Source organism: Aquarana catesbeiana, linkage group LG02 (assembly GCF_042186555.1).
Source record: "Aquarana catesbeiana isolate 2022-GZ linkage group LG02, ASM4218655v1, whole genome shotgun sequence".
Classification (NCBI taxonomy): Eukaryota; Metazoa; Chordata; class Amphibia; order Anura; family Ranidae; genus Aquarana; species Aquarana catesbeiana.
This window is the reverse complement of record NC_133325.1, coordinates 184,738,990-184,752,741: the sequence shown is the minus strand read 5'-3', so window position 1 is coordinate 184,752,741 and position 13,752 is coordinate 184,738,990. Positions and strand designations below refer to the sequence as shown.

The 13,752-nt window shown below is 42.7% G+C and overlaps 1 protein-coding gene across 4 annotated transcripts in view; it reads right to left on the bottom strand.

The window, feature by feature from the left end:
* Nucleotides 1-13,752, bottom strand: part of ITGA7 (integrin subunit alpha 7) — a 216,850-nt gene that overhangs the window by 36,217 nt on the left and 166,881 nt on the right. For all 4 annotated transcript variants that reach the window (XM_073614019.1, XM_073614017.1, XM_073614018.1 and 1 more), the window contains one exon: nt 2,972-3,161. In XM_073614019.1, the coding sequence (XP_073470120.1) occupies nt 2,972-3,161 (190 nt within the window). The remainder of the gene's footprint in view (nt 1-2,971; nt 3,162-13,752) is intronic.

Sequence of the window (13,752 nt, the reverse complement as noted above, 5' to 3'; positions counted from 1 at the left end):
TCATTCAGATAGTATGTGGAGAAAGAATAAAAAGCCTCCACATAGTGTAGATGAAATAATGATGTTTTTTTATTTCTAAAAAGCCTGATTACAATAAAAAATGTGATCACAAATATAAAAACAAAATAGGCAACAAGGAGGATGCTAGAAGCGACCGACGCATTTCGACCCATAGGTCTTCTACTGGGGCAGTAGAAGACCTGCCCCAGTAGAAGACCTATGGGTCAAAACGCGTCAGTCGCTTCTAGCATCCTCCTTGTTTCCCATTTTGTTTTTATATTTGTGATCACATTTTTTATTGTAATCAGGCTTTTTACAAATAAAAAAACATCATTTTTTCATCTACACTATGTGGAGGCTTTTTTTGACAGAGCTAAGCCTGCCCGTGCACAGCTGTATCATCTGTTGCATATGTTCTAGGATTGGCTGAAACCAGAAGAGAAGACCACTACTCAGATTGTGGAGCGATTTGCACTGGACCGCTTTCTGCATGGTCTTTCTAAGGAGCTACACCGATGGGTGGCTCTATGTATGCTTTTGCCACTGATCCTATAAACATTCTAAGCCCACTTGAGTGTGTGGTGCAGGTTAATAGATAAGAGGTGGTGGCACTCCTTGACTCAGGAAGTGGGGTTATCCTGCTCCAATCGGACAGGTTGCGGGGAAAGCTGATACCCGGGAGAAAAGACTGGAGTGATCTCTGTACATGGGGTTGTCAAATACTATCCAAAGGCCCGTGTAACCCTGTCCACATCAGCAGGAACTGCTATATTGAGAGTTGGAATGATCTCAGGGTTGCCTCATGACTTGCTAATTGGGCGAGATTGTCCCATATTTTGGGACCTGTGTGAACAAAAGTTCAAAGTTTCAGGGACCTCCTCCAAAAAGGAGGAACCCTCAGATGAAGTCATTAATACTGTGTTGCAGGACGTGAATAGTGATGAAATGTACAAGATGATGTGTGAACCTGTAGAAGCTGATTAAGGTCTCCTGGAGGTGTTTGCAGGATTGGAAGCGGAAAATACTTCCTATGAGCCATATTTGTCCGATCTGGGGGGCTCCCGGCTCTTAGTGCTCAGATGGGGGACTCCGCTTTGATTCCTGTCAGGGAACAGGTCACGGTGTTAAACGGTTAGCCACAGCAACCTGGGGCGGATATTAGTCAGCTGCTCTAAGAGTTTGTGTGGAGCTGTTTTCTAACAGTGAGGAAGAGACCTGCATACTGTCTGGAAGGCTCCACAAGTGGACTGTGACCTTCTGGATGAGCTGGCCTGTAGCTGGGACTTTGCAATGTTTGTTTGGCTAGGATGCTAGCACAATTTAAAGGACTGTGTTATACTGATGAGGACATTATGTTATGTTGAGCTACCCATGAACACAGTCTGTCATTTTCTTTTTTTTTTGCTGAATAAAGCCATTTTTAAGTTGGCTGAACTGTCTCACAGCTGCCTGTTAACCGCCTTGAAAACTGACAATATACAATTATGAATTTTGTCCTTGGATCTAGATGTACTTTAAATATGTATTAAATCTTTCTCCTCCGTGTCATGTATGTTGCACTGGAAACACAGATTAACCTAATTCTATCTTTTGAAATAGTATACGAAGAGGAAATGTCTGCAGAACATGGGATATTTGGTTTCAATCCTATTCCACAGTAGCTATGCGTTAAATGCTCCAGACCCTGCAGCAGCATTGTTGAATGTTGTATGTGCCATATTTTATTCTCTAATAATAATACGAATTATATATGCTGTCAAGTCCTAATTACAAGTCACTTAAACCTGGCAGATTGTTATACTTTATTTTTTAATATTTCACTCTGTATCCAAGATGCCTGGAATGATATTGTATTGTCCTCGCACAACTGCTTTAAGAACAATGAAAAAAGTTTTAAAAATTTGTGTTACTATAACTGACATATACAACTAGAGTTTTCCAAAATATACATTTTTTTTTTTCAATGATAAATACCATTAGAACATCTATGCATGATTACAGGCATACCCCACTTTTAAGTACACAATGGGGTTTATTTACTAAAGCTGGAAAGTGCAAAATCAGGCTCACTTCTGCATAGAAACCAATGAGCTTCCGGGTCTTATTAACAAAGCTTAATTGAACAAGCTGGGGTTAGAAGCTCATTGGTTTCTATGCAGAAGTGAGCCTGATTTTGCACTTTCCAGCTTTAGTAAATAAACACCATTGTGTACTTAAAAGTGGGGTATGCCTGTATTTGGATCAAATAAAGTTCTACACTGGTTTTACGGGACTAAGAAACAGGATTTAAATTTCCATGATTTATAAGATGCCAACAAAACAACCATGAGTATGATGTAAAAGAAATAATTATGCAAACTTGAAACAATGTATTCTATGACTATTATGCAAATTGAAAAAGTAGGCTGGAAAAACCTGCTGCTTGTTTTAAAAAGGTCTTCAATTTCCTGCAAACATTTAAGCTGGCCATAGTCGGTTTGAATTTCAGCCGGTTCAGCAGCATGTATGGGCAGGCTGAATGTGCCCAGGTTGATTGATCGATCACCTTTGGTACAACCAGCCTATCAGATTTTACATGCGATTATTGTTAATGGCTGTTATAGCCAAGAGAACACAGTGGGGGAAATTTACTAAAACTGGTGCACTCAGAATCTAGTGCAGCTGTTCATGGTAGCCAATCAGCTTCTAACTTCAGCTTGTTCAGTTTAGCTTTGGCAATAAAACCTGGAAGCTGATTGGTTTCTATGCAGAGTTGCACTAGATTTTGCACTCTCTAGATTTAGTAAATAACCCTCAATGTCTCTGCGGGAGGGATTCCCCCTTCAACACTGACTGTGTTGATAGGGGAATTGAACGATTTTCTTTCCTGCAACCCGTGGTTGCAGGAAAGAAAATGGCGCCATCTATGGCCGGCCTTATGCATCACTTGGTTTTCAAAGTTCATCAAAATTAGTTAAAGCATTCATCATACCTTGGATCCCTCAATTGGACGGACAGCTGAGTAGGCCATGGTGTCAGGAAAGCTTGCTATTAGCTGGGCTTCATGGGCATCATCTCCATCAAGGTGGGGATTTTGTAGGTCAGAAGGAAAATTATTTACTGTAATCTTGAGGATAATGTCTTTCTGGTCAGTGAGTGCGAACACAGGAACCTTGTTCTCACTAGAAAGAGAATAAAAGAGGAATCTAATGCAGTTTGTGTTGTTAACACTAGAGGGCACACGTCAAACAACTAGTAGAACAAATACATTTCCTGAGCTACAAATGATCTTACTGCAATTTTCTTTGACATAAATATAATGCAGTGGCTGGGAAGCTTCCAACGTATTGACTTTCACCAACCTTGGGAAAGTGCTGCATGCCACGAGACAGTGGTACAGAGTAAATGTACTTAATTGACACAGGCTCATCCTTTATGAGAACAGTATGAGCATTAAGACATCCTGTAATTATACAAGCCCAGCCAAATTCAATTCCTGCAGGCTGGAGGTACAAAGCCTTTGGTGCTATATCTGCCCCTCTAACTTTGCTCACATCGTTTACAAGCTTTTCAATGCTTGGCTGGTCTTAACTTAAAGGCCAAGTTCTCCATTTCCAGCTTCGTAAAATGTTCATTAATTTTAATATCATACCTGGAGGCTATTTGGCCCCTCTGGAAGCCTGGCTGAAAAACTTCCAGTTAGCCATCCCCACGTCCAGCCTTGTTGCTAGGATAGTAAAACCAGTAGATGCTTTACTCCCAGCATTACTAGCGAAAAGGAAAACATGTGAATTGCTAACTGGGGTTTTTTCAGTCAGGCTTCTGGAGAGGAAAGTTAAAATAACAAACATTTTACAAAGCTGCATAGTATTTTAATACCTACTGGGATCCCTTAACTGTTAAGGCTATTTTCTGGAAAAGGTGAACTTTAACTAGACCAGTGGTCGCCAACCTTTCGGACCTCACGGACCACAAAACTGACAATTTTCAGACCCGGGGACCACTAGCATGAATATTACACGCTTTATACACACAATGCTCTGGCTCTCTGCCCCCCTCCCCCTGGATCACACTGCTGCCATTCACACACATTGCTCTGGCTCTCTGCCCCCCCCCCCCCCCCCGCACTCTTCATCACACTGCTGCCTTACACAGACTCATCATTGGATCTCACCTCCTTATCCAACCATGTGCTCGAGCTCTGTGCTCCCTCCCACAGTCTGTGATCAGCGCTGCCATTGGAAGTCCCCTCCTTCTTTACCACCCGCACTACTTCCAGCACCTCCCTCTGAGTTCACAGGAGCAGGAACTACAGAGAAGGCATTGGGTATCAATGTGCGACGACAGTATTGACTGTCAGCGTGCATTGAGAACAACACTGGAAACAACATTGGGCGGTATACATTCACCACAATATTGATTTGCGGCAGACCCGCTGGGGACCACTAAAATTTTCTTGTGGACCATTAGTGATCCATGGACTGCTTGGTAACCACTGCACTAGACTATTATGATGTAGTTATTTCATTTTTATCTTCTATATACATTTGCATTACATTGTATATATTTATTGTAAAGTGACCATGTCATGTATACAAATACCATGAAAAAGTGTTGACAACAAAACCTTTGTTAAAGTGACATTAAATAATATCTTTATTCTCTAAAAACAATCCATACACATCTACTACTTAATCACTCTGTAATCATTTTTACATTAAATCATTTCTTTCTGTGTTTTTCTGCATCCTTGTACTGTCCTCTGTGATCTCCCAAACCCTCTCATTTCCATTAGTTTTTCCAAATATCACCCAAACCGTCATCTCCGCTCCTGCCAAGACCTTCTGCTCTCTAGCTCCCTTGTCTCCTCCTGCCATGCTTGTCTCCAGGACTTCTCCAGAGTCTCTCCCATCCTCTGGAACTCACTACCCCAAATTGTCCGGTTATCTCCTACTCTGTCTACTTTTAGGCGATCCCTGAAAACTCATCTCTTCAGGGAGACCTATCCTGCCTCCAGCTAACAATCGAATCCTCTGCTCCCCTCATCAGTTCTTCCCTCACAGTCTCTACCTTTTTGTATCACCAGCCCCTCCCACTGAGATTGTAAGATCACAGGAGCAGGGCTCCTCTAACCCTCTTGCTATGAATTGTACTGTTGGTGTATTGTCTCCCTTTATATTGTAAAGTGCTGTGCAAACCGTTGGCGCTATATAAATCCTGTATAATAAGAATAATAATAATAATTAGTTTGGAATGAGCAGTGCATGTTAGTTACAGTCATATGCACTGTTCTATGCACACTGCAAATTCCATATTCCATAGTCTTTAGCCCATCTCGGGAGCAGGAGAGTGGCTATGTTCCTTCATATAGTGAACAAGCTGGAGAACAAATGTAGCTACCCTCTAACACAGTGGTCATCAACTTATATGCTATATCCCGAATGGGGCCCCTGACATGACCAAAGGGCCACACATAATGTTCAATATATGTAATGTTTGAGAGGACCTGTGGACCATCGGTGCTCAACCTCTGGCCCTCCAGCTGTTGCAGAACTAAAAGTCCCATGAAGCATTGAAAAGCTGACAGTTTAAAGCATGACTCCCAAAGGCAAAGGTATGATGGGACTTGTAGTTCCGCAACAGCTGGAGGAACACCGGTTGAGCACCCATGCTGTAGGCTGTCACCTAATAGAAAATGAGGGCCAGAGAGTGGACATTTTTGGCTGGGGGTGGCTGCAGAAGACAATATGAAACTGGGAACATGTTACATGAGGCCAGTAGAGATCAATGCCATTACCCTAATCAATGTTCCCACTACAGACTGCTGAGGTCCGAAGGCTGTGGGTTGGGTACCAGGAGTCAGATCACAGAAGCAAAAAAAGGAATTTGGAAGGCTGAGAGCAATATGAGGTATTTTTTTTTGTTAAGAACACATACTTGAATACATTTTTTTTATTTTTAACTATAATTTAGTGCCACTTCAATCCTTAAATTTATTTATTTTTGCCATTATATACAAAAGCCTTGACATATGCCTGTTTGGAGATAAGCCTCATTCTCTTGTTTAACAGTTAAAAGCTAGAGCCTTTACTGGTTTACTGAGACCCTAGCAATAAAGAACTACATGGTGGGGCACTGTAAGGAACTGGAACAAATGTTCATCTGCTTTTCAGCCGTGTGTTTGTATACAATGCATGATAAAATCATAACGTTCAGGACCGAGCCTCTTTCTGAGATTTTACAAGTTAAAAACTGTTTTTTTTGCTAGAAAATTACTTAGAGCCCCCAAACATTATACTTTTTTTCTAACACCCTAGAGAATAAAATGGTGGTTGTTGCAATACTTTCTGTCACACCGTATTTGCGCAGCGGTCTTACAAGCTCACTTTTTTTGGAAAAAATTATTATTATTATACAGTAAAAAAATACACTTATTTGAATTAAAAAATAAGACATCAGTAAAGTTAGCCCAATTTTTTTTTATATTGCGAAAGATAATATTACACCGAGTAAATTGATACCCAACATGTCAAGCTTCAAAATTGCGTCTGCTCGTGGAATGGCGACAAACTTTTGCCCTTAACAATCTCCAAAAATTCTACAGGTTGCATGTTTTGTGTTACAGAGGAGGTCTATTGCTAGAATTATTGCTCTTGCTCTACCGATCGCGGTGATACCTCACATGTGTAGTTTGAACACCGTTTTCATATGTGGGCGATGCTCACGTATGCGTTCACTTCTGCACACGAGCTCGCCAGGGACAAGGCGCATTTATTTTTTCTTATTTATTTTACCTTTTTATTTTTACACTGTTCTTTTAAAAAAAAAGTGTCACTTTTATTCCTATTACAAGGAATGTAAACATCCCTTGCAATAGAAAAAAGCATGACAGGATCTCCCAAATATGAGATCTGGTGTCAAAAAGACCTCAGATCTCATATTTACACAAAAATGCAATAAAAAGAAAAAAAAAATCAAATGTCAATTAAAAAAAAATGGGCGGAAGTGACGTTTTGATGCTACTTCCGCCCTGCAATGGTATGAAGATGGGTGGGGGCTATCTTCCCCTCACTCGTCTCCATACCAAGCCAGGAAGAAGACCCAATCGCCTCCAACGCTACTGACAGCTCCGGTGAGTGTCGGAGGGCACCGGAGAGCGGCAGGAGGGCCCCTCTCCCACCGCCGATAAAAGCGATCTTGCAGTGAATCCGCCTCAGAGACCACTTTTATCGGAAACCGGACCACTCACTGAAGAAGAGGATACTGGGGTTATGGTAGCTAGCTGCTGCCATAACAACGATATCCCTCTTCAATATACCGATGTATATCGGCGTGAGCCGGTCTGGAAGTGGTTAACAGGCCTGTTTCACATGGGCTTCAGCTTGTAGCACCATGAACAGCAAGCTTTGAGAAAGCATTTGCAGATCTTTCAGCAAGCTTTGTTAAAGCTTTTCAAGTACCATTCAACTCCAGTTTGTAAATGTTGAACACAGATCCTAAGGGGAGTGCTGATTGTCACTTTAAGGAGGCTGCTAGCAGGCTTCAGCAGGCTTTCAACAAGCTTTAAGAAGTGCTGAAGCCTTTCTATATTTCAATATTTTTATTGAAGTAATAAGATAATATCATATGAAGCACAATCTTTGCACAATAGTTTAAACTGGTGTTAAACCATACATAAACACAGGAATATTGTCCCCCAACCTATACATAGACATAAGACTTACTAATGTGAAACAGGGAGAACCCAACAGTCAATATTCTCAGTAGGGATACTAGTAGAGATAAAAAACTGTATATTAAAATTAGTGCCAATACGAGGGATACATGTCCAATCCACTAGGGATTGACTGCACTGAAGCCTTTTTAAAGCGGCAATCAGCACTCCTATTAGGATCTTTGGTCAGCATTTACAAACTGGAGTTGAATGGTACTTTAACCACTTCCCACCCAGCCTATAATAAAAGTACAATTTGACCTAAAATTATGAAGAACAATTATTTATTTGCAAAATTGTATAACAGAAACGAATAAAAAAGTGTCTTTTTTAGTTTATTTAGCAAAAAGTAAAAAACCGAATGGTGATTAAATGCCACCAAAGGAAAGCTCTAGCTGTGTGAACAAAGCGATAAAAACTTAGATTGGATACAGTGTTGCATGACCGCGCAATTGTCATTCAAAATGCGACAGCGCTGAAAGCTGAAAATTGGCCTGGCCAGGAACGGAGTGAAAGTTTTCAGTATTGAAGTGGTTAAAAGCTTCAAAAAAGTTTACCGTATATACTCGAGTATAGGCCGACCCAAATATAAGCCGAGGCACCTAATTTTACCACAAAAAACTGTGAAAACATATTGACTCGAGTATAAGCCAAGGGTGGGAAAATGCAGCAGCTACTGGGTAAAAATGGCCATCCGCAGCCTCACTGTGCCCATTTGCAATCTAATTGTACCCACTTGCAGTCTCACTGTGCCAATTTGTAGTCTCACTGTGCCCATTTGAAATGTCTCCCTGTGCCCATTTGAAATGTCCCACTGTGCCCATTTGAAATGTCCCACTGTGCCCATTTGAAATGTCCCACTGTGCCCATTTGCAGCCATACCTTTCATTAATAAAACAGCGCGCGTCTCCCGCTGTGTAATGCATTCTGTTTCGCCGTCCATTGTAACAAAGCCCCGCCTCCTCCTCGTCTCTGATAGGCGGAACACTGCTACAGTTTCCCAGCATTGTATCAGTGTTCCTCTATCACGGACGGACGAGGAGGAGGCGGGGCTTTGTTACAATGGACAGCGGAACAGAATGCATTACACAGTGGGAGACACACGCTGTTTTAGTAATGAAAGATACGGGAACAGAATGCATAACACAGCGGGAGACATACGCTGTTACACACGCTGTTTTAGTAATGAAAGGTACGGCTCACTCGAGTATAAGCTTATACTCGAGTATATACGGTACTGAAAGCTCTGCAAATGCTTTGTAAAAGCTTGCAGTTCACACTGCTCTTATACAAGCTGAAGCACGTGTGAAACAAGCCTTTGTCTCCACATTGGGCAGTGGTGTAAACATGTGGTCCACAGAAATCAACTTCTCCAGGTGATAAAAGAGAACTCAAAATAATCTCAATCAGTTTAAATGCACCATACAGGACACTTTCAGGTAGGATCTGTCTGCTTGGCCTCTATGGCCGCACTGCCATGTCAAACCCATAAAGATCTATAACATCTGACCTCCAGCTGGTGGAAAGCAGAACTGGGGATGGATATGATTAAAAAGTCAGATTCACCTTACTCCCTCCCAATTGCTGAATTGATTTTGTAATATTAATGTACAATTGTACGTTATAATTGTATAATTGCAGAGTACAGTAGCAATGCCTGGGAAAGGGAAACCATATGGTTTTAATCATCCGTGTAACAGCCTCTAATCCTTCAGTCACTACTTTCTCATGCACTAGTAAAACAATCAGTTTTTTTTTTTTTGCTGGTTAATAACCGGGGGAGAGCTATTTTTATGAAAACATTTTATTTGTAGAATATAGAGAATCAATTCTCAGTAGACCATACCAAGGAAACAACAATTCTTCTCTTGTGACTGGCAATTTGTTCAATGTGAAGAATATTTTTGATAGCGAGCTATTGTATGAAAGTCTAGCATAAGGCCTCATGCACTCTGGACATTTTTGACACTGCACTTAGGGGCATCTGGCGTTTTTTCTTTTTTTTTTTTCTGCCTCTAAACGGCCCTGCATGTTAGCCTATTTGTCCATGCACACAACAGTGTTTAGAGGCAGGAGCGTTTAGAGGAAGAACCCCCACTGCAGTTCATCCAGGAGCAGTGGCATTTTGGCAGAAAAAAAGCTTGGCGTGCGTTAATGTGCCTAAATGCTTGTTAATGCTAGGCACGTTTAGTGCTTGAGTGTTAATTTCAATGGCCAGAATAAATTAATATTCTGGCCAATGAAATTAATTAATGCCCAAGCACTTGGCGTGCCTAGCCGCATTACACGCATTTCCAAACAAGCCAAAACACTGCTTCTAGGAGGAAAGGTGCCTAGGAGCAACACTGTATCCTGGCCTAGACCAACAAGGCCCAGGCCTAGGGCAGCACTTTGCAGGGGGGCAGCATGGAAAGGGTCACCGAGGGCTTGCGCTACACTGTTAGTGTAGTGCCAGTCTTATGGGGCGCACTGGGCTGAGTGGCAAATTAGTCTAGCGCCCCCATAAAGCGGCCACACTGCTTCCAGTATGCGGGTGGCCGGCATTCCGCACTTCTAATTTTAACTGTCCTCTTATCCTGGACCACAAACCTTCCTCACTGTGCTATATGTTTCTGCTGCACCATTGACATGGTTATATCTTCTTAGTCATCTCCATAAAATTATCAGAAATTTGTGCCTAAAGTAGAACTATAGGCAACATTTTTTTTTTAAATTTTGGTTTGAATAAGGGAGGGTTATAGCCCCTGTCAGTTTATTTTTTACCATCCCTGTCCCATTGCAGAGATCTCCCTTCACTTCCTGCCCCATAGCCAAACAGGAAGTGAGAGGAAATCTATGCAAATTAAGGGAATCCATTGCCCCCCCCCAGGCCCTCAGAACTAGTGTCCCAACTTGAATATTTCAGGGTGGGTCTTAAACAGCAGGGGGTGTGGTCTTGACAGGAAGGGGTGAGTCATATTTAAATTAGGGGGTGCACAAGTTTAGTCAGGCCTAGGGCAGCACAAAACCTAAATACACTACTGCCTAGGAGGGAAAGCAAGGTCTCAAATGTCCAGCACAGTTTAAAATAAAAGGTGCTTATTTCTTGAAAACTAAGTAAATACAAGGAATTAAAACAATCCTTTTGCTGTGCAGTTCTACAGTATACCAAAAGCGTTGTTGTCTGAAAAGCGGATGGCAATAATAGTTTTCAAAAAATACATTGCCCAATATACCTTCCTGTGTTTGCTTGTTTAATTGCAACCCTTCTGAAGACTTCAGTAATATATTTAAATCTTGGATGACAATGCTTATCTGGGAATTACAAAGCCAGGACACAGGCTTGAGTCATGTTGTTACTCTAAGATCGACCTGACTAAGGCTAGCTATACATGTAAAGATTTCTCTTGCTCAGCCCATGGACTGAACAAAAGAAATCTAATAGCATACTTCATCCACAGCATACAGCATGGATAAGGGAATCTAACATAAAGGTATTCTGACATTCAACATTTGAGCTATGATAGGATGCAGTCATGGTTTAGACCAGTGTTTGTCAACCTTTTTTCAGTCAAGGCACCCTTTACCACTCACATACCGGGCCATTGTAAAATGACGCTAGCAGGAACATCTCCTCCCTCCGGGTGGACGTGATATGACGTCCCATGGTTCTCGCCTCTCCTGGGGGACCCTGGGGGCCCGCAGCACTGCGATCGGGGATGAGGCGTGTCCTATCACAGCCCATCCCCGATCAATGTAAGGCTCGGTTCACACATGGGCGGCACGACTTGCAGGTCGCCTCAGCGAGGCGACCTGCAAACGACTGCGGGGCGACTTGCGAGACGACTTCTGCATAGAAGTCTATGCAAGTCGCCCCAAGTCGCCCCCAAAGTAATACAGGAACCTTTTTCTAAGTCGGAGCGACTTGCGTCGCTCCAATTAGAACGGTTCCATAGCACAGAACGGGAGGCGACTTGTCAGGCGACTAGGTCGCCTGACAAGTCGCCCCAGTGTGAACCGAGCCTAAAGAGACAAAAAAATAGCTCTTTACCGCGTGACTGGCTGTGTTCAATCACAGGCGGTCAAATGCGCTGTCCGTGTGCACAGGCGTGCAGAGCGGCGATCGGGGACGAGGCATATCACCCTGACACAGCCCATCCCTGATCGGGGTAAAGAGCCAATGAAATTGGCTTTTTACCATGTGGCCGGCTATGTCAATCGCAGCTGGTCACAGAATGTCAACAAGCCACGGTAGCCAACTGTTACTAGGTTCTCCTCTTCACACACCGATTGTGTGCGAGGAGGAGATTGCGGTAACACCTAGTTACCATCTACAGTAAAGTAAAACACACTGATTGCCCCCTGTAATAAAGAGTACCTGTCACCAGCCCATCAGAGTACCTGTCACCAGCCCATCAGAGTACCTGTCACCAGCCCATCAGAGTACCTGTCACCAGCCCATCAGAGTACCTGTCACCAGCCCATCAGAGTAGCCAAGTACCTTTCTGCAGCCCACCAGAGTACTCGAGTACCTGTCTCCAGCCCAGATTACTCAAGTACCTATCTGCAGCCCATCAAAGTACCCAAGTACCTGTCTCTAGCTCATCAGAATACCCGAATACCTGTCTCTATCCCAGAGTACCCAAGTACCTATCTGCAGCGCATCAGAGTACCCGAGTACCTATCTGCAGCGCATCAGAGTACTCGAGTACCTGTCAACAGCCCACCAGAGTACTCGAGTACCTGTCCCCAGCCCATCAGAGTACCCAAGTACCTGTCAGCAGCCCATCAGAGTACCCAAGTACCTGTACCCAGCCCAAAGTACCTGAGTACCTACAGGCAGACCATCAGAGTACCCAAGCACCTTCCTCCAGCAAAGAGTACACGAAGACCTATCTCCAGCCCATTAGAGTACCCGAGTACCTGTCTTCAGCCCATTAGAATACCCGAGTACCTGTCTCCAGCCTATTAGAGTAACAGAGTACCTGTCTCCAGCCCATTAGAGTACCGGAGCACCTGTCTCCAGCCCATCAGAGTACCCAAGTACCTATCTGCAGCCCATCAGATTACCCGAATACCTGTCTCCAGCCCATCAGAGTAACAGAGTACCTATCTGCAGCCCATGCCCCATAGAATATACGTTGGGGTGTTTGCTTTCCAAAATGGGGTCATTTTTTGGGCAATTCCACTGTCCTGGTGCACCAGGACCTTTAAAAGTGTGATAGGTAGGAATTAAATGAGATGTGTAATTTATGCTCCTAGAACGCCTGACGGTTCTCCCTGCATGTTGGGCCGCTCTATGTGGCCAGGCTGTGTAAAAGTCTCACACATGTGGTATCGGCATACTCAGGAGGAGTAGCAGAATGTATTTTGGGGTGTAATATTTGCTATGTACATGCTATGTGTTAGAAAAATCCTATACATTTAGAACTTTGTGTGAAAAAAAAAAAAGTTTTAATTTTCTTTCCACATTTTTCAAAAACTTGTGGAAAAAAATGACATGTTCAAAAGACTCGTAATGCCTCATAGAATGTACATTGGGGTGTTTACTTTTCAAAATGGGGTCATTTTGTGGGTAATTCCACTGTCCTGGTGCTCCAGGGTGTTCAAAAGTGTAATAGGTTGTTGAAATTTTATGTGTAATTTATGCTCCTAGAATGCCTGATGGTGCTCCCTGAATGTTGGACCTCTCTATGTGGCCAGGCTGTGAAAAAGTCACACACGTGTGGTATCGCCATCAGTATCGAGTAGCAGGATGTTTTTTGGGGTGTAATTGGAAGTATGAATATGCTGCGTGTGAGAAATAATTTGTTATTATGACAATTTTGTGTAAAAAAAATAAATAAATAAAATAATTTCTTCATTTTCCCAAGAATTGAGGGGAAAAATTACGACTTCAAAAAACTCGCCCTGCCTCTTATTAAATACTTTGGACTGTCTACTTTTCAAAAAGGGGTCACAGTGTTGCATGACTGAGTAATTGGCATTCAAAGTGTGCGAGCGCTAAAAGCTGAAAATTAGCCTGGGCAGGAAGGGGGTATAAGTGCCCTGTATCAAAGTGGTTAAAATTCCACACAATC